The sequence below is a fragment of the Botrytis fragariae genome, assembly GCF_013461495.1.
Source record: "Botrytis fragariae strain BVB16 chromosome Unknown tig00000101, whole genome shotgun sequence".
Lineage (NCBI taxonomy): Eukaryota > Fungi > Ascomycota > Leotiomycetes > Helotiales > Sclerotiniaceae > Botrytis > Botrytis fragariae.
The window spans coordinates 288,220-307,483 of NW_023500996.1; the positions used below are offsets into that span (position 1 = coordinate 288,220).

At 43.8% G+C, this 19,264-nt stretch overlaps 6 protein-coding genes across 6 annotated transcripts; 3 read left to right on the forward strand and 3 right to left on the reverse strand.

Annotated features, from left to right (window-relative positions):
* Nucleotides 1–1,139: 1,139 nt before the first annotated feature.
* Nucleotides 1,140–4,772, reverse strand: Bfra_008717 (putative transcription factor tfiid complex 145 kda subunit protein; the record flags this gene model as incomplete). Its single annotated transcript, XM_037339074.1, has 4 exons — nucleotides 1,140–1,236; nucleotides 1,470–1,685; nucleotides 1,756–1,812; nucleotides 1,885–4,772. The coding sequence occupies 4 exons, from the start codon at nucleotides 4,770–4,772 to the stop codon at nucleotides 1,140–1,142; spliced, it is 3,258 nt and encodes a 1,085-aa protein (XP_037190640.1).
* A 714-nt stretch (nucleotides 4,773–5,486) lies between these two features.
* Bfra_008718 (putative alanine racemase domain protein) lies at nucleotides 5,487–7,231 on the forward strand (the record flags this gene model as incomplete). The annotated part of the gene is made up of 5 exons (XM_037339075.1): nucleotides 5,487–5,681; nucleotides 5,884–6,015; nucleotides 6,069–6,698; nucleotides 6,753–6,962; nucleotides 7,019–7,231. The coding sequence occupies 5 exons, from the start codon at nucleotides 5,487–5,489 to the stop codon at nucleotides 7,229–7,231; spliced, it is 1,380 nt and encodes a 459-aa protein (XP_037190641.1).
* A 224-nt stretch (nucleotides 7,232–7,455) lies between these two features.
* Nucleotides 7,456–8,923, reverse strand: Bfra_008719 (putative actin-related arp4 class protein; the record flags this gene model as incomplete). The annotated part of the gene is made up of 2 exons (XM_037339076.1): nucleotides 7,456–8,804; nucleotides 8,869–8,923. The coding sequence occupies 2 exons, from the start codon at nucleotides 8,921–8,923 to the stop codon at nucleotides 7,456–7,458; spliced, it is 1,404 nt and encodes a 467-aa protein (XP_037190642.1).
* A 630-nt stretch (nucleotides 8,924–9,553) lies between these two features.
* Nucleotides 9,554–10,885, forward strand: Bfra_008720 (putative serine threonine protein kinase protein; the record flags this gene model as incomplete). Its single annotated transcript, XM_037339077.1, has 1 exon — nucleotides 9,554–10,885. The coding sequence occupies one exon, from the start codon at nucleotides 9,554–9,556 to the stop codon at nucleotides 10,883–10,885; it is 1,332 nt and encodes a 443-aa protein (XP_037190643.1).
* Nucleotides 10,886–12,336: 1,451 nt separating this feature from the next.
* Nucleotides 12,337–13,386, forward strand: Bfra_008721 (putative zinc binding protein; the record flags this gene model as incomplete). Its single annotated transcript, XM_037339078.1, has 1 exon — nucleotides 12,337–13,386. One exon carries the CDS (start codon nucleotides 12,337–12,339, stop codon nucleotides 13,384–13,386), a length of 1,050 nt encoding a protein of 349 aa, XP_037190644.1.
* A 163-nt stretch (nucleotides 13,387–13,549) lies between these two features.
* Nucleotides 13,550–18,653, reverse strand: Bfra_008722 (putative short-chain dehydrogenase protein; the record flags this gene model as incomplete). The annotated part of the gene is made up of 12 exons (XM_037339079.1): nucleotides 13,550–13,680; nucleotides 13,731–13,817; nucleotides 13,867–13,956; nucleotides 14,010–14,136; nucleotides 14,209–14,666; nucleotides 16,037–16,174; nucleotides 16,204–16,824; nucleotides 16,899–17,004; nucleotides 17,062–17,376; nucleotides 17,443–17,604; nucleotides 18,347–18,463; nucleotides 18,540–18,653. 12 exons carry the CDS (start codon nucleotides 18,651–18,653, stop codon nucleotides 13,550–13,552), a joined length of 2,466 nt encoding a protein of 821 aa, XP_037190645.1.
* Nucleotides 18,654–19,264: the final 611 nt, after the last annotated feature.

Sequence of the window (19,264 nt, forward strand, 5' to 3'; positions counted from 1 at the left end):
CAAATCGCACGTAGGCATTGTAAAGTTTCATCAAAATTTTGAATTCTGATGGTATTCATCTAACATAAAGTAGCGTAGCCATCTGCCTGTTTTAAATTGTGCAGCTCTTCCCTGCATAACATACCATTATGCCCTCGTGCCGCGTGGGCCACGACCGGCAGATCGGCACAAACAGTATCATTCGCAGAATCGACATGCGTAAGGCAAGTCTCGAGAAAAGCATAAAGTTTTTGTCCCTTCCTTCCCATTAATCGTATAAACCAAGTCCTTGTCAAAAGTTACCTCCCATGTTGTACTGCGCCATGCAGATCCGATCCATTTGACCACCATTTTGAAAACTCCGTACTCCTTAACATAACCCAGCCTGAATAAACGCCGATCATTACCCGGTCGCGAGAGTAATCAGGGACCAATATGTTAAAAGAACCCAACCAATGTTCCTCCTACGGTTACCGGAAGAGAAAATCAGTTAGGAAAGAATAAAAGAAAGAAATATAAAACCACCCTCTGCTTCTAATGCATATCGTATTGTGGCTCGCATGCCATTTAGCTTTGTACAGCTGACCGCCCTGCCTAGATCCGCCGCCCTGTCCCAATAGCCTATCAGGTAAACTTGAATATCCCTTTCTGACGGAGCAAGTTCTGCTAATTGAGTGGCAATCGCAACGGCAATGGTGTGAGCGGTCTTCAGACCAATATCGTACCAAAAATATCAACAACAAGAGACTGTATGCCTCGCATTTTCATCCCTCGCCATAAGATCCCAGAATCGCGACAAGGCTAGGTCTTCCTGTCGGTCCCTCCACCACGTTTTCCGTTCGAGGTTTTCGAGTAAGTATGTTGAAGTAGAAGCCCATTTTCATTTGATCTGTAATCGTTCATGTACTTGTTTCAATTCATCAAGAGGATCTCTTAGGCTTTCTCCAATTCATCAAATTAACCCCAACCCTTGCAATAGCCGTCAAAGGGAATAAAAAAAGTGAAGCAATGTAGATGTGCTAAATAAGAAAGCCTTGCGCGATGCTCCTCGTGAACATTCTTCGTATGTTGCGGGCCCAAGGTGGTACGATGCGTAAATAGAAAACGGAGGCCCGGAGAACATCGATCTTCTGCTCACCAACGCAGTTTAGTCCCACAAGCTAACCAAAAGCCGGTGGTGCTTGAATAGCACCAAATCCACCATGATTGGGTGCACCGTCTTCAGGTTTCATAGTACCATTCAAAAGGGGACAGAGTCTGAGGGTTAGGAAAAATAGTATGTCAGCAAATGATGATATTTTGGTGAAAGGGACACAAAATTGAGCAAAGCAGAAAAAGGAGATGTAAATGGGCCCTTGGATACTTCCACTGATATAGGAAACAGAGCGGAAAATGGTTCGTCTCAGTGTGACCACTTCCTAACTGGAGCCTGTGATAGAACCTAGGTTGGAAAGAGAAAGGGGCTGATTAATTGGCATTGGGGGCAGTACTTTTTGTTCGTCTTGATGTGGCCCGTCTGACCACAATTTGCACACTTCCTCGTAGTGCCAGTTGGCTTTTCAATGCTGGAAACGGGAGTTCCGGATGGGCCAGGAGAACCAGGGTTAAGAAGCTGTTGACTGGCCATGGATTGTTTGGACTTCTGCTTTTCGCGGGCGTGGCGACGATCCTTGTTGCGTTCGAGACGGTCGAGTTCCTTTTGTACTCTGTGGATAAAATGTTAGTTGTGGCCTCTTGGTACTGATGGAAGTTTCGAATGGACAAGGGAGTACATACTGCATCTGTGTAGCTCTGTCAAGATCTGCATCACCCGAAGGAGTGATGGCATAAACACTGAAAATACACTGTTAGCTATCGTCTTGAAGAAGAAAAGCAAAAGAAATAAAGCAGCTTAGTGAGCATTACTCTGAATTGGCAGCCTCCATGACCTTTTTGCGCTTGATATATTCCTTCCAAACGCGCATGTCTCTGACCGTTTCGACTCGCTCTTCGGTTTGTCCATAATTGCCCACTTTGACCTTGCGAGTAATCCGCATGAATTTTCCCGAGGGATTGTCCGTGTTACTGGCTCTGCTGACTTGACTATAATTATCATCGCCTGCTGCAGGGGTGGCCATGGAGTGTGGAGTTGGTGCCACGCGAAATCGTTCATCTTCGTCGACTTCTTCCAATTCGTTTGAGATGTGTTCGTTGGTATCTGACAAAGTCGACTTTTGCTTCTCCCAAATATCACGAATAGCGTTGTTATAAAGCTCTTCTTGCTTCTTGACATTATAGGTATGTCCGCCATTTGCCTTTCTCTCTGCAGCTATAGCAGCTGCGGATGTCGCATTCGGGCCTTGAACGGCGCCGATGTAACCTCCCTTCATAGAGGTTTGTATCATACTGATTGCAAGCCCACATCCAGACGGATCACCATCACCATGAAGCTCAAGCATTGCCTTGCCTGAAGTTGCGTCCAAGAAAGCTTTGCTGGTGTTCCAAGGGGTAAGCTTGAAATCAATAGGTCGGTCGACGAATGCTTCGTCACCTTCCTCTTTTTCAGTCAATTCTGAAAGACCAGCATCTGCGAGGTTTCTACACCCAACGTGCATCGCATCAATCATGCAGCAATCCTCTGGTTTGACTAAGGATCGCAAAGCAGCTTCATCGGGAATGATAGTACCTTCCTCAGGACGCCAAACTTTTTCATTCTTATCGTAGACCAGAATCTCCTTCAATTTTGCTCTGTTCTGCATGTCATTCGTATCGGGAATGTGAGCAGTAAGCTCGGCTATTCTCAGGGACTTGGTGTTACTACGTCTGATTTTTCTGAATGCAATCATCTTGACCCGATTCTTGGTAGCATTTGTAACAGTCCTCGAGTGTGGGGTCGGCACTTTGATGGACGGAAATTGTTGGCCTGCAACAAATAGATTATCTATATTGCGGAGGTGCCATGTTGTACCATGAACTCCCGTAGTACTGCGCACACAGAGGAAGTCGGTGTTTTTAGGTTGGTGCTTGAATATTGGGGCGCGATACATTTCATTGTGTAGAGCTCGAACAGTTTCGCCCGGATCCACGAAACCGAAATTTGCGAATGGAGACTTATCCTCTGGCAGGAGAATAGTGGTGTCGCCAATCTTGTCCTCTGGAGAGGGTCTATCCTGGTCTTCCGCATCCTTACGTCGGTAATAGTTGATGATTTTGTTACCCATGCCGAAGTTTGAAAGAACTATAGGCTGTTCCTCGGAATATTCAATCAAAGTAGCAGTGGAGTAGAAGTCACCTAGCGTAAGGTCTTTTGATTCCTTGAAGACTTCTGCAATAGACATCGTTCTAGCTTCCTTCTTCTTTCGCATGCCTGGTTTGTCGAATGTGACGGGCTGATTGAGCCATTTATTGAATCTGAGGGTCGGTCGGTGTAAAGCTCTGGCCTCCTTGGTGTATAGTTTGACCTTGTAATATGGCCATTGAAGACGTAATGCAGGAAGACTATGCTCAACGGTAAGGTTTCCAATAGCTGCTCTGACCTTACTTTGATGATTCTCCTTGAGAGCATCGTAAGCTTCGTCGTTTGAAATATTGAAGCGCTCCCTTAATTTCGTAGAAATGATGTTGTTTCCTCCCCTGAAGTTTCCACCTAAGCGTTGACGTTTATTAGCCACCGAGGTGAATTTGAGCTCTTCTATAAGGAGGCTTGGATCGTTAAGATCTAAGAAAGGGCGCTTGGCCGATATCGCAACGGCCTTTTGCAAATTATCAAAAGACGGGACAGCAAATTGAGGAGTATTGAAATAGTTCTTCTCTTCTGCCTTTGGTTTGTTCTTGCCTGAATACATGAATTCAATCCAAGCAGCATCTTCTCCTTTAGCAACTGAGGATTTCGGTTGAGCCTCTATAGGTATCGCATTGATCTTAGAATCCCAGTCATCACAAATCATCTGAAGATCCGCCCAAGTCACCCCGCCAAGTTTCTCGTCCTCCGCTGGTTCTTCGAAATCGAAAGTTTCCTCATTCTCTGCCTCATCGGCAGATTCTTCAATGATAGCAACAAGCCCTTTAGCTTCCGCCTCGGCGACGCGTTTGCGCTTATCGCCTGTCGCTGTTCCTATATTGCTGCGGAAAGATTTTTCTTGGTCGGGAGCGAGATCTAGGCTAACTTTTGTAGGATTTAAGGGTTTAGGTTGCTTCAGCGGTGTTTTTGGGACAAAATGTGCAAGCTTTGGAGGTAAAAGTTCATTGAAGTTCAATATTACACCAGGTTCGAGACTTGGAAATAACTGCTTGGCCAAATCTGATTCGGATTCTGCAGGAGCCGGAATCGATAGATCTTGGTTGTTCAACCTAGCTTGATTGTAACCTGGAAAATTGAGCTCCAGTAAATCTTCTTCTTCAGCAGGCGCATCAGGTAATTCCTCAACTGTAGTTTCTGCAGCTTGTGATTCTCCATCTTGTATTTCAATATGTTCGTCAAACCCGAATGGCGAAGAATCTCTTCCTTCTCCGAATAGATCGTCGGTATCATGGCTCGTGCCAGCATCGTCGGTCAAGGCGGGCAAATCGACAGCGCTTGGTAGAGAAGCTTCTTCCTCCTCTGGTAAATCGTCATCGCTGATATCCTCGAAATCCTGCGCATCATCTGCCTTCTCGCCCAGGTCCAAAGGTTCATCGCCAAAATTAATCTCGCCATTCTCACCACTCGCCCTCAACACACTTTCCAGAGCCTTTGCGTCTTGTTCATCCTGGCGCTTCCAATCTATCTCAGTAAACTGAGTAAATTCCTTGGGTTCGGATTCGGATTCGGCCATCTTTGCGATTTGGCTGATCACTCCCAAGAGTGATGTTGTGCTGGAATGGTCGTGATCATACAAGTATCGTTTGCGCGAAAGGAATTGTTGTTGAAAAGGATACTCCTTTAGTTTTTGGGGTAACGTGAAAGTTCTGTGGGAGAGGGTGTCGTGAAAAAGTTGTCGAAGCTAACCACAGTAATTACACATTGGTTGAGATGGAATGGATTTCGAATGATATCTCGGAATTGCACAGTTGGCGTGTAACGTTGTCTATAACACAGTACTTATGGATGAGCAACCAATCACGGAACCGTATTCACTCTGCGGGGAAACAAGGGTAGATTTATTGATGAAACAACGTTGAAGACATTTGGACTTGCAATATAACATCGATATCATCCTTACAACACTTCACGACGCCAGAACATTCTGATTGCGTTGTGAGAGATCGTATGAACAGAAGAAAGGATTGATAATAGTATTGATGAATAGATAGATACCTCCTATCCAGGCACTCGACGAAATACATTCTTTATCGTTATGCATGATGCATGGCATCATATCCTATCACCACACAAACTCTCTATCCGCTCATATGCCCCACTACAAGCCAAGTGACATCTGAAGAAATGTCTGAATCATAATTATTTGATAGATATCTTGACAAGCCATTATAGGACTCGCCACAGTTCTACCCTATATTCACATCTTTCATTTCTGTTCTATTCAATTATGGACTCTACATCTCTCACCCCGTCTGCTGCGAAAGAAGAACTTGTGAAGGAATATGTGGGCAAATCGCTACATGATGTACCTTGCCCTGCAGTTGTACTTGATATATCGAAATTGAGGAAGAACTGTACCGATATGCTTCAGACTGTAACCTCTTTAAAGTGTGGTTGGAGAGCCCATATCAAAACACATAAGGTACACGTTCTTTTGGGAGTTCTTGCCCCTGATGAACCCCCATCTTCTTGTTCACCTTATCTTATTTCATATCAGAAGTACTGAGCTTACTTTGAGGGTGGTGTCTGGTTGACACATCTACCCATTGTTTCGAATACGAAGCAATGCGTGGACTGCAATGGTTATTATACATATTCAATATTCATACTGACGAATATGGAAGACAACGGAATTGACAAGATTACAAATTGGAGATGGACCTGGACCAGCCAACATCGTCGTTTCAACAGTTGTAGAGGCAGAGAACATCGTCCCTCTACTCCTCGAGTACAAGAGTGAGGGAAGGGCTGTCAATGTGAGTTGGTCATTGTTCCATCTATAATCGGATTGTATATTTACAAAGACTAGATACTTTATAGCTTTCCCCTTACTTCAGGCGTAGTCGACCGATTATCAAAAGTTTCTACAGCTCTTGGATCCAATGGTGTATCTCTCATGATCGACCACCCATCGCAACTTCGCTCTGTTGCTGCCATCCATGAGAAAACAAACATACCGCCTCTCGTTTTTATTAAAATAGACATGGGAGGCCACCGAGCTGGTGTCATCCCCGGTACAGAAACGTGCTCTCAACTAATCTCCTCTGTCATAACCCTCGCCAAGCGTAATGTATGCATTCTTCACGGACTATATTCTCATGCTGGACACTCCTATTCCTCAAACTCACAAACTGCAGCTCTTGACTATCTTCGCCAAGAATTTGAAGCTCTCCTCATTACATCTGAAGAGGTTCACTCGGTAGCTGCTACTAAATTGCCTCTCGTGCTTTCTGTAGGGGCGACTCCAACTTCTAGTGCCATCCGTAACCTTCTCTTATCGTCAACTTCTTCCGAGGGATTAAACGAGATCTCTGCTCTGAAGGCTACCATGGGCGCCATTCGTGATGTGGGCTGTGAGATTGAAATACATGCTGGAGTGTATCCAATGCTTGATATGCAACAGTTAGCTACCCATGCATTGCCAGAAGATTTACTTAGCGTAAGACCGTTCCACTCTCAGATTTGTCTTTATCATGTATTGACACACACAAAGTGGTCTTCCGTAGCTATCACAATCCTCGCAGAAATCGCTTCACTCTACCCCCCTCGAGGCACGTCTGATTCCCCCGAAGCCCTTATCACGGCTGGCTCCCTTGCTATTGGTCGTGAACCTTGCAAGGCATATCCCGGTTGGAGCATTCTCTCGCCATGGAACCGCACTTCTTTTGCCTTGCCAAACACGGGTCCTGAAGGTTATTCTGGTGTAAGTATACTCTTTTCACTGAACAGTGGAGTGGCCGACAACTAAAATAACCATAGTGGCAAATTTCTCGGATCTCGCAAGAACACGGAATACTAACTAACCCGGGAAAAAACGACTCGGAACTCTCCATTGGTCAAAAAGTTCGCGTCTGGCCTAATCACGCATGTATTGCTGGGGCAGGATATGGATGGTATCTAATTGTAGACGAGAGTCGAACAGGAAAAGAAGATGAGATTATTGATGTTTGGGTAAGATGGCGAGGATGGTAGAGCAAAATTTTGAAGCACAGTCTTAGAGGAAGAGATTTAGCTTTGTCATGAATTTCATTGTGCACATATTCTAGAATCGAAGGTATTATATCTTAATATCAGTGCGCACTGGAAACTCCCCCAACGCCAGTCCAATTCCTACCTTCCACTTTCATTCCATACCACCATAGATCTAAAGCATAACTTTTGGTTTTCTGCAATAATTGTGGGAATAGAAAGTGTGTTTATTTGCACCTTTTCTCCACAATACTGGCACCAAATTCCTCGTATTCCTTCCTTGAAATCCACATTTGATGGAAGGTTCCCAAACTTCCCAAGATACTACCTCCAATCCACGAACCAAATCTTCTCTCTTGTGTAAGACCTGCAGCTTGTAACTTGATTCTAGCACCCGGGTATAAAAGTGACAATTCGTTATTCAAACGATCTGTGAATCCGTTAAGTAGTGTGCTCCCACCTGTGACGATAATGTTCTGCAACAAATGCGACCGTAGATCCATATCAACCGCTGCAATAGAAGCCTTGATCATCTCGGGGAGGGTTTGGCCTTTTGTGGGAGCAGACTCGTTGTCTACAGGTAGCGCAGCCTTTTCGTCCCACATGCCTTCTGTAACATTGAATCGCTCTACACCCCACATCTGATTCGAACCATCTGGCATCTCGAATACCCGACCTGGTTGCTGTTTCGCATAATCCAAATTAGTAGTTAAAGTTCCGGGTCCGGTAGGAGCATTCAGACGATTTGGTCCGCTCCAAACTTGCACAACCGATTCTTTGAATTCCGTTAAAACACGCTCTTCTTCTAAAGCGCGGAAGCTGGGCGTCGGCGGAATTTTGAAGTTGCGGTAGGTAGCCTGGGCTGGGGCACCAGCGTCAACGGGAGTTTTGGATGAGATCATAAAATGTGGAGTGAGCTCGACTTTGGGTTCTACGGTGTTGAACATGGCGCGGATTTGGGAGGATACCCAGTTGCCAGCGAGAGGGGATCTTTGCACTGATTTCTTGAGTACAAGTCCATCGTGTACGGCGATAACTGATGCATTTGATGCTCCAACATCGACCACCAAAGCTGTCGCCTTGCCGCCTCCAAACGCTGCGAGGACGCTGTTTCGCGCGAGCCAAAAGGCAGGGCTTCCCCAAGATTCCATAGCTACTTCAATAGCCTTCTCGCGAGATTTAGCTGTATTCCATGCGGTTTCCGTCATTAAAAGTGGGTGTTCTTCCAAAGGTTTCTCGTGTGCATCCACATCCATATCAACCTCCATCTCCTCTGGTCGATCATTTAGTCCGTTGGTTCTAGGATCTGCCTGCTTGAAACTCGTAAGTCGCGAAGTAATAGCATATTTCCATAACTGTTCCGCAGTATCCCAGTCTTCAACAATTCCATCCTTGTTCATTGGATTGCGGATTTCGAGGTTCGCGCTGGGGTTGTGAATCGCATTGTCGCCGTAAAATGATTCTCCATCACGAACACCATAATGTGAGTTGATGAATGATTTGGGGGTATCTTCTCCTGCGAATCCGGCGCGTATACTTGAGTATCCCGGGTCAATTACAATGGCTGATACTTCATCTAATTGATTTTGTTAGTAAAATATCCATGGACCTTTGAGGTGGCTGGCTAAAAAAGTATTTACCTCCTCCATAAACGTCAGTGGGTTGCATTGACGAATTCATTGTTTGTGATGCCATGACGATAAGAGGCTTTTGACAACAGAAGGTTAAGGTAGTCGAGTTTCAGATGATATGAGCCAAAATACGAAGAAGGCTGATAAGTTGTCGCGTCGTCGATCTTGTAAATAAATGCGCTCGAATTCGTGAAAGTTACAGTTTGGGTTTAGGTAACTTTAAGCGATGAAAGCTTTAGAACACGGAAGGTAGAAGCGATGGGCCTCCGGTGAAAATAGGACCTTTTTACGCTCTTGATCCGACGTTATTAGAGGGTTATCAAACTGGATTCTCACGAAACACTTTCGTTTGAACTCATTAGACTTTGGCTGAGTTCACGCCCTTATTCTTGTTAAAATTGGTGATAGTGATACTACTTATGCCTCTTACATGTGACTCGGAGCTGGAACAACATAATCCGAAACGCTTGGTGTCAGCATTTGCTTTTCATCAGATTCATCTCACCCCTTTCTTCGTGTCATTTGGACTTTTGCTGTATCGTTAGCCAAGAAGTATGTATTTTCCGTGATTTTGAAGTATACTCGGGGAGATTTCCAGCCTGCTTTCTTTCCACAAACCCTCATCCTCAACACTGCACACGCAGCACACGCAGTTCTTCCACGTACAATTACTGTGCATCCATCAAGGCCCATGATGCAATCTTTCGATGATCTTAGAGCAGGGAAATACAAAGGAACGAGACGGTTGAAGTTATCATGTGGTCTCACAGAGTTCCCTCGAGAGATCTTGGACCTCTACGATACGCTCGAGATTCTTGATCTATCTAATAACCCTCTCTCAACGCTTCCCAAAGGGATTCATCGACTCCATAAACTCAAGGTTGCTTTCTTTTCCGACTGCAATTTCATTCAATTCCCCAAAGAATTGGCTCAATGCCGTTCCCTGGAAATGATTGCCTTCAAAAACAATGGAATGACTACGATCTCCGAAGGAGTCTTTCCACGCAAGTTACGGTGGCTGATCCTTACCAATAATAAGATTGAATCTCTACCACACAGTATTGGAAATTGTCACAGACTTCAAAAATGCATGCTGGCAGGAAATGACTTAACGTCTCTCCCTGACGAAATGTCTCATTGTCGGAAGTTGGGCTTGCTGAGACTGTCGGCCAACAAGATCGCTCGTTTACCCCCTTGGTTGTTCAGTCTTCCCGAATTATCATTTCTTTCGTTCTCTGGAAACCCTTGCACTCCATCAAATGAAGACAATCCCACATTAGATGATATTTCTTGGTCAGACTTGGAGATTGATCACCTTCTGGGAGAAGGAGCTTCGGGTATAATCTCAAAGGGTGTGTGGAAATCGTCTACGGCCAAAAAGAATGTCGCTGTCAAATTATTCAAAGGCGAGGTGACCAGTGATGGCGTACCAGCAGACGAAATGAATGCATGCATCACTGCAGGTCGTCACCCGAATCTCATTGATCCAATCGGCAAGATTCATGGCCATCCAGAAAAGAGAGGATTAGTACTCGAGCTTATTCCTCCTCGCTATACAAATTTGGGTCTTCCGCCAACTCTTGATAGTTGTACGCGCGATGCTTTCCATCCAGAAACTGTCTTCTCGATCGAGAAATGCCGCGCGATTCTAATCTCTATCGCATCCGCGAGTAAGCATCTCCATGAAAGAGGAATCACCCATGGAGATTTGTACGCGCATAATATTTTGATCGATGACTCCGGTCATGCTCTCCTTGGAGACTTCGGCGCTGCGACAATATATCAAAAGGGCTACGATCATGCAGAGGCGATCGAAAAGATGGAAGTCTTAGCCTTTGGTCATTTGATTGAAGATATGTTGAGTTTGGTGGCGCGAAAAGTCGTTGCTGTGGATAATCTCAATGTTTGGGATGAAAAAGAAGGGTATGCGATTGAGGAGTTGAACCAGTTGCATTACAAGTGTACCAATCCTATTGTTATGGATAGACCATTGTTTTCTGAGATTTGTATGGAATTATGCGCCTGATTAAATATAGAGTTTGCTTGTCAGTTGTCGAGTCTATTTTGACTCTCAAAATGTTTAATATTTCAGGAATTGGAACAGCTAGAAGGATTTTAGACTACAGATAGAATAGATAGGATGGTATGCGCAAGGTTTCGTCCTTTCAAGTTTCATTTCTTATTTAATTGTTGGTCACTTTTCGCTTCCATGGGCTTTGTCACAATTGCACCAGCTGCACAACCTTCCTCGTTCGCCTAATAAATATATCTGCAAATATCGCATCACTCCTCGTCAAATGGTGGTATTGACAAAGCGACAATCTAGCTTAACAGTTAGACACGATAACTCGAGGTGCGCGCGGTATCTTTGTGGGGAGCATTCGATCCCTTCGGAGTCAGGGATACCGCGAGATAGGTCAACAGAGATGTAGCGCGCCTGGCGCACCAGGCGCGTGAACTCTTTTGCTATCTGTGATTGTTTTTTTCCTAAGGATTTTGCTAAATTTGTCATGGTGCTTTAATGCCTGCCGTTGTGTGTGGCGTTGATCGTTTTGCATTCTTTGGTCTTTGAGTATTATCTTTTTTGGATTGCTTTCTTCTGATAGAGTGAGCGAGTGGGTCTTATGTTCGGGCAGAGAAGGCGGTGACTTCTTACACTCTATTGTTGTAATCGCAGTGCGAAGTGAATCTGGTTTGAGACGAGAATATGCTGAGCTATGGTAGCAAGCCTTGGAATGTCAGTCATGCTTAATTTAATACTTACATATTCACTCTTGATACTGGTACGTAGATTTTTGATTATGGAAGGTGCTCAAACTATGATTTTGTCACAGGTATCAAATATAAGCTGTATTGTGAGAGTACTAGAAGGTCGAGATGAAAAATGTGACAGAAATCGCGGAGCCAGTATTTTCGAGTGATAACTTCACGCGCCATGATGCCGCCGGAATCACAAAGAATGGCAGGCTTCTTGCGTCTGTCTTTTCTCATTACCGGTGGTAGTAAAACTAAGTTCATTTATCAGAGGTGAGCGGAAGATCTAGACTTCCAACGTCGTTTAGCCGGTGTTAGGTGATAAGAGTATCAGATCACGAGTTTTCAGAATCGTATAGTTTCACCCAATCAAATCACCCTACCTACCATGGCAGATGACCCACTCTATGGAATACGATATGAGGTTAGCTTTAGCCCTATGAATATGAATGGGTACGATAAGCGATTAGCCTGAATCCTAAACATCCTCAATGAGACGATACAACGGCGAAGATCAACGAATGTTGGCTGATGTCGAGCATAATGAAATCTCCGCTTCCTTGAATTTTATGAGTTTCTTCAGGGTTCAAAATGCAATGACTCCGAACTCCCGAAGTGAGGTAGGTATAAAGGCAAAGATATGGCCCTCCCTTTACTACACAATTCTATCGTCCTCAATCAACTATATTCCAGAAACATCGTTTGAACATCTCTCATATCATAATGTCCTCAACAACAACAAACTCACAGCATCTTGCTGCTATCATTCCTGAGAAGGGTGGCCCTTTTGAAATAGTTCATAGACCCACCCCAATTCCCGGTCCCAAAGAACTTCTCATAGAGGTCCACTCAATTGCGTGTAACCCGATCGACCATTATATGCGCGACCACGGGTTATTTTGTGCTACCTACCCCGCAATTCCCGGATCCGATATTTCTGGCATCGTTGTTGCTGCCGGCCAATCTGTGCCAGCTGCTGCACCGAAAGTGGGAACACGGGTAGCCGCTTTTGCGCCCGCATTCTTCACAAAAGGCGATCCAAATTATGGAGCATTTCAGAAGAAAGTTCTTGTGCCAGCTTCAAGTGTATGCCCGTTGCCTGACGGAATGAGCTTCAACGAAGGAGCAATTCTTCCAATGGCTGTGCAAACTGCGATGGCTGCTTGGTATTCTGTTGGTTTGGCGCGTGATACAAAATTCACACCTTCAGATAAGAAAGGAGTTTTGGTATGGGGTGGAAGCAGTAGCGTTGGAGGGGCGGGTGTACAGCAAGCCGCGAACATGGGATATGTGGTATATGCAACTGCTAGCCCACACAATCATGAGTATGTCAAGAAACTCGGTGCCTCGAAAGTGTTTGATTACAAAGACAGTGCTGTTGTAGAAAACATTGTGAAGTCTGCAAAAGAAGACGGGATCGCAATTGATTTGGCATATGATGCTGCTGGTGCACTACAACCCATCTTGGACGTCCTGAAAGCTACGAAGGGTGATAATGTCGCCAATTTAGCATCAGCAATAAGATTAAATCCCCAGCCACTAACTGTGGAGGGAATGAACATCAAATTCGTTTCTGCGCCAACAGATGATGCCGAAAGAGATGAATGGTCGCAATGGCTCTATTGGACTTGGCTAAAGGAGAAACTGCAAACGGGAGAGTTTGTACCAAGCCCGAGTATCAAAGTAGTAGATGGGGGATTGGATTCCGCAAACAAAGCATTAGACGAGTTGAAAGGGGGGGTCAGTGGTGTGAAATTAGTGTTGGAAGTATAATTGTTTTTGTGCTGCGGTTAGAACTGTTTCCATCCTTTGCTGAAATCGATCAACATCGAAAAATTTCACATGCTTCTTGCTGGCTGTTTGCGCTCAGTTGCTAGTGAATTTTGTTCGTCGACTCTTTCAAATTTCTTCCACTGTTCCACCGTGGTACTATTTTCTAGATATTGAATGTTTCCCCGACAAGTTGTTCGCTCAGTTTCCACAGTATCTCAGCATCTTGTTCGCTAGTTGCGTAGCTCCTAGTCTGTGAATTTACTTTCTCGTCAACGATAAACGCCGGAGATAGTGCTAGAGCTTGTAATCAGCAAGTTAGTCGATGATTGGAGACTGGAATGTACCTCTATATGCGGGATCTAGTGCGGCAAGTATGATTGTACCGGCTGACACTTGTCTTGTTACCATGTTCTGAGGCTGGAGAGATTTGCCTGTTTTCTCGAATCAGTTCCTGAAGTAAATACTAGTAAAGCTACTAACCCTCATTTCTATCTATAGCAAGCTTGTACGACTCTGCAAGTTGCACTTGATCAATACTAGAGTTTTCGAGAAGTTTGGTTTCGAGGGTGGCTTTAATGTTATCAATATAGCTTTCTTGTACAATACCATAGTAAGCGACTCACTTCCTGGATGCACGACTAATGTTGAGATACCTTTGTTGGCCAGTCTTTTGCCTAGAGCAATGTTCCAGAGAAGCATTGCGGTCTTCGATTGTCCGAATGCCTTCCAAGCATTATAATTTTGCCCTCCCTACGACCCAGGTCCGTTAACCGACGGTTTCGCAGTGGGAAAAGAAATACTTCGACATGCCTCAAAGTTAACATCATCAAGGTTCACCTCGCCCAGTTCATACCCCAAGCTCCCCATATTAACAATTACTGCACTCTCTTCTCTCGCTGCGATAATTTGATCCATCAACAAGTTGGTCAATAGGAAGTGTCCCAAGTAGTTTGCAGCAAATTGACCCTCAATACCCTGCTTGGAGGTTGTATAATTTCGTACGCCCATAACTCCAGCATTATTGATGACAACATGTATTTTCTCAGTGTCTAATTTCTTGATAGCATCTGCTGCTGCTCGGATAGATTCATTATCAAGTAAGTTTAGTGGGATCCAGACAACATTGATGTTGGGGTTCATTCGTCGGATGAGGAACATGACGGAGAGAGTTTTTGTTTTTTGGCGACCGGCAAGAATTATCATTGAAGGGCTTGACGATGAGGCAATGGAGAGGGCAATTTCTGCCCCGATTCCTTCTTCACTGGGACCGGTAATGAGAACTATATGGGGTGTTTAGAGTAAAATCGGACATAGGCGAGATTAGGGAAAATGTGAAGTGCATACAGGTTTTGCCATCAGCGTGCTGGGAAAACCGTTTAACCATATCAACGGCAAAAGTGCTCTTGTTCTGGGTTTCGCTTGTAGCCATAATTAAATCGTTAAGATGATCGTTAAATGCCTAACTAAGTAAGCCGTTCTGACAATGTTCGTTTTGGATGTTCAAGCCCGTTTGCAAATTGAAGTTGGGCCGAGAAAGAGGTCTGCGAGAAGGAATTTGCTCATAGGGCGCGAGATCGATATATATAGCCAGCCAATCTGCCGTCGTGACGGCTGCTTATCGTAACAGTGTGAATATTACCGAGTACTTCTCCTTGGTCCCAAGTAATGTACTGCCCCTTGCAATAGATTTTTGTCCCGGCCAGCTTGGTATGTCGCTCTTTAAATGTGGCAATCCAACTACTTTATGGAAAAATAAGCTTCCAAATCAATTCAGCCCCCCGAGTGGTCGAAATCTACGTAGAACTCTTCAATCTCTCAAATATGTAAGACCCACCAAGAGCGTATTTCCGCGTGTATAATATCTGCACTTCTCCACTGTGGTTATGACGAATCTGACAAGACTTTTAGCTTCCAAGATCCAAGAAGCTCTTACCACAATCATCCGAATTGCAATTTGATTCGCTATAATTTATTTTCAGGGCACCGATAAATGCACCGACAACTCAACGAGTGGACCTTCTGCGGGTTGTGTAAGCCCTACTACTAGTGTACCAGCTGACCGGAAATTCTAGTTTGAATGACTCGAGCCATAATATGGTTGCAGAATTGTGAAGTTCTGATTTAAAGTTCCTATGCTTCCAGGTCGGTCAAGTCCGAGTTCCAAATTGCCGGTCAGCCCAATAGTTATCCTTCAACTCGAGCCTTTTGTTAAGTGGTGAATGCTGATGTACAAGATATGAATTAGGTATGTTTGTTGGGCTCTTGTCATAACATCCTATATTGTGTAGGTTTCTACCGTGGTTTACATAGCATTGGGACTTGTGGGTCATAGGAAGGCTTTGTGATTCATCTAACTACGTTATGTTTGTTTCTCGCGTGGATTATTTTACCTCCGCACTGAAACGCGATGTTGCATTCTGTTTCCTCCGATATTAAATACTATCGGCATCCCCTGTGAGTAGACTTTCATGGTTTCTTCTCCATGATTCCTCCAAAGTCCTATGTGGGAGAAATCACAATTTCTGTCAAGGCAACATATGCCAAAGTCAATTCAACCACAAAATGCTCTTCCTACACATTGTTTGGTCCGTTTAAGTATGAAGAATCTGCTCTGATGTCATCTCAGCAAGACCAAGCAATTTGAACCAACCATTTAACTCCTTCACGAGAGCATCTTTATCCGTATGAACAGGTATATCCCCAGCCTCTAGGTCTTCCTTGAATGCATTTCGGTGGAATGTAGCAATCCTGGTATTGGGCCACCCATTTGCCTGGAGTAGTGGACGAGCTGCGAACGCCAATGATAGATGAATTTACGCATTGTGAGGACGATCTCGCTAACCTTGGATGGCGAGTCTTCTCCAATGTAAGCTATAACTGTGAGAAAATGCAGAACTTTGATGCGTTCTTCCGGTGACGGTGCCGGGCATGCAACTGGATCGATCAAGTAGTAGACGGTGAGAAGAAGTCTCAAGGACCCTTTATAATCCTGAGTTCTAGTTCGGGAGTCTAGTTCAAATTGACCGCCGAATATACTCATATATGCTCTTCTTAGATCAGGGCAATCGTAGCCGAATCCATTGGATCTCAAATCAGCAATAACTTTGTGATCGATCGCTAGTTGTTCTTTCAGCAGCTCCTTGTCGAGTCCAGGCTTGTAATTAGAAACGTGAACTGAAAGCATGCGCTCTCGAAGATTACCTGTTGGTCCTAGATTTCCTCGAGTACATAAATTACACTTGCAATCAAGCTTTTCTTTCCTCGTAAATTGAAGACGACGGTATTCGTAGTCATTCCAAGAACTGAAATGGCGGGTAATCTCAGTGTTGGCAGGGATTGCACAATTAGCTTGTAGAATGTATGTCATTCCGTCAAAGTACTCGCGAGTGTTGGCATTGCAATCGTTTCTCATGATTGTGATAAACGGCTCGTAGCAGCCTAGAAATATATTTGTTATTATGCCTTTATTTTGAAAACATTAGACTGAGTATTATCAAATAAGCTTTACTTACTACCACAACTGATTCTCGTTGGAGAACTTGTGTCCCAATAACTTATATCATACCTATCGAATTGGCATATGAATGGTTGGTGCATCAGAATAGATTGATGAACAGCCTGCCATAGTGATTAGCCTTTTAATACTGTGCAAAATATTCGAACTTGTCAACTTACAAAGCAGAGAATACGTAAGACTGAATCTTCGTGCACAGGCGACTTTGCGAGAAGTTTCATATTGAGACTCAAATTTCTGTAGGAAGTCTCCATAGAAGGCCCAAAGTCATACAAATTACCTATTGGTGCTGTGAAGAAATCCCTCATTGTTGCTTCTGTAAGAAGATTTGCCTTTGCCATGCTCAGGAAACGGAGAACAAAGCGGAAATCCGTACGTTCAATGAAGGACTCTGCTGAGGGCTCTTCGGACAAAAAGTCTACGAAAGTAATACATTCATGCTTATGATGGTGTTCAAATGCTTCCCTCTGGCATTTCTGTTTTGTGTTAGCATTTCAAACCAGATTCAACAAATTGAAAATAATGACAAGTGTTAACCTTACCCGGTCACAGTAGTGGTGTACCCCACAGCTTCCACATTGGTCGAATGGGATAGCTGTCTCGATATCTCTTTCTACAGTACTGACAGTCCCTATTTTATCCTCCACGCTCTGGTATGCGAAGCAGTTATCGCAGGTTCTCAATCTCGTGTTCTTCTGTTCGACCTATGAGTATTGGAAGGTTAGTATATTTTTGAAGCATTCAGGTTTGATGGAGTGCTCTAAGGTAAACGAAGTACTAGGAATGTATCTAGACTCAAAGATTGCTAAGTGAATGAACAATAAACCTCAATTGAGTCCTTTGAAATGCTAGAAACTGTGAGAGCTCTTTTCGTAGATGAACCCAAAGTCACCAGTGCATTACCTCCAATGCACTTAGGTACAAGGTAGTCCGTAGATCAACTTTCACTTTAAAAGGCAGCACATGACTACCTAGAGCGATGAAGAAACCCATTTTTCGAGAAATCTGAAACGAATTTGTGGCGTGACCTTGAGGGTTTGAGGACAAGAAATAATCTTTAAGATATTTAATTTTATGTGCAAGAAAACTGGGAGTATACAAATTGGAAGAAATGTTTATTGAAAGCTTTCCAACTAGCCTGCAAGTAGTCTGCAAGTATCCTGCAAGTACACTGCAAATGAACTCTGATCATGCCATCAAAGACAGATGTGTGTCAGACTAGAAGGCCAGAATTTCTTGAGGATATCTGCAGAAATTGGCATGCAGTCTAACTTGAAGTGTTGGTTCGATAGGCAGGGGCCAAAGTTTGTAGCTTGCAGTTTGTAGATTGTAAGTGTTACAGATGTTTGGTTGATCCGATTGAGAATTCGTCTAATTTGAAGGACAAATGTACTAAGAGACGACGATGAACAGAAAGGAAAGAAAGAGGAACATAGAACCACCTACAATGGCGAACAAAGGCTTTTCAATTGTAAACAAGATGTCTCCAGGAGATACAGCCTTATCAACATAAAGACCTTTGTTTTTGGGGTCGATGAGAGAGGGACGGATAGATATTGGAACCTAAGAACGAGGATATCAGTTTAATTCAATCAGAACCTAGTCTATAATTCATAATGTAAGTAGAGTAAATACTTACGACACACTCGATACGATCAGGGACAGAAGCTTCAGCAAGAGTGTAAGGGGAAGGAATGGGTAGATCATCAAGCAAATCAGGATCAACGACGAGAGGAGGTTGTTCTATAGCCATGATTATGGTATGTGGTGGTTGTGTGAAAGTTTGTGGAGAAAAAAAGAGAAAGAAAGCAGGATGCAAGAAGCTTTTAAGGCTGAGCCAACCGATGTTGAAGTGAATTCAAATTTCAGTTAATTGAATTGTTATGTGCTCTGTCATTTTGGCAATTCACTGGGACCCATATAGTTAAGCCAATTAGGCGAAGGATACAGCAACCTGTTACCTGATAGATGATCTTTGACATTTAGTAGTACAATACGCATCTTCTTATTACTTTAAGATTCCAAGGTCGCATGTATCCTATTATTCTGAACTACCTTTGCATTGAACCACACATTTTCCCTTTATCTTTGTTCCAAAAAGAACCCGGCAGTGGAATGAAAAGGCTCAAACAAGTGCCGCAAAGTATTCAAATACTCTTTTAATTCATCTGAAAATATGATCTTCTCTCCAATCAATAATTTCATTAGTTATCGAGCAAAATATGCTCAAAAAAGGCCTATGAAAACTCAGAAAATAGCAAATTATGAGAAGGTGAGAATATTACATCATCCGTTTAGGAGTAATGAGAACGATACACAGTCTACCAATCGTATGCAAAATAGTACTTTAAGTGAAGTGCTGCT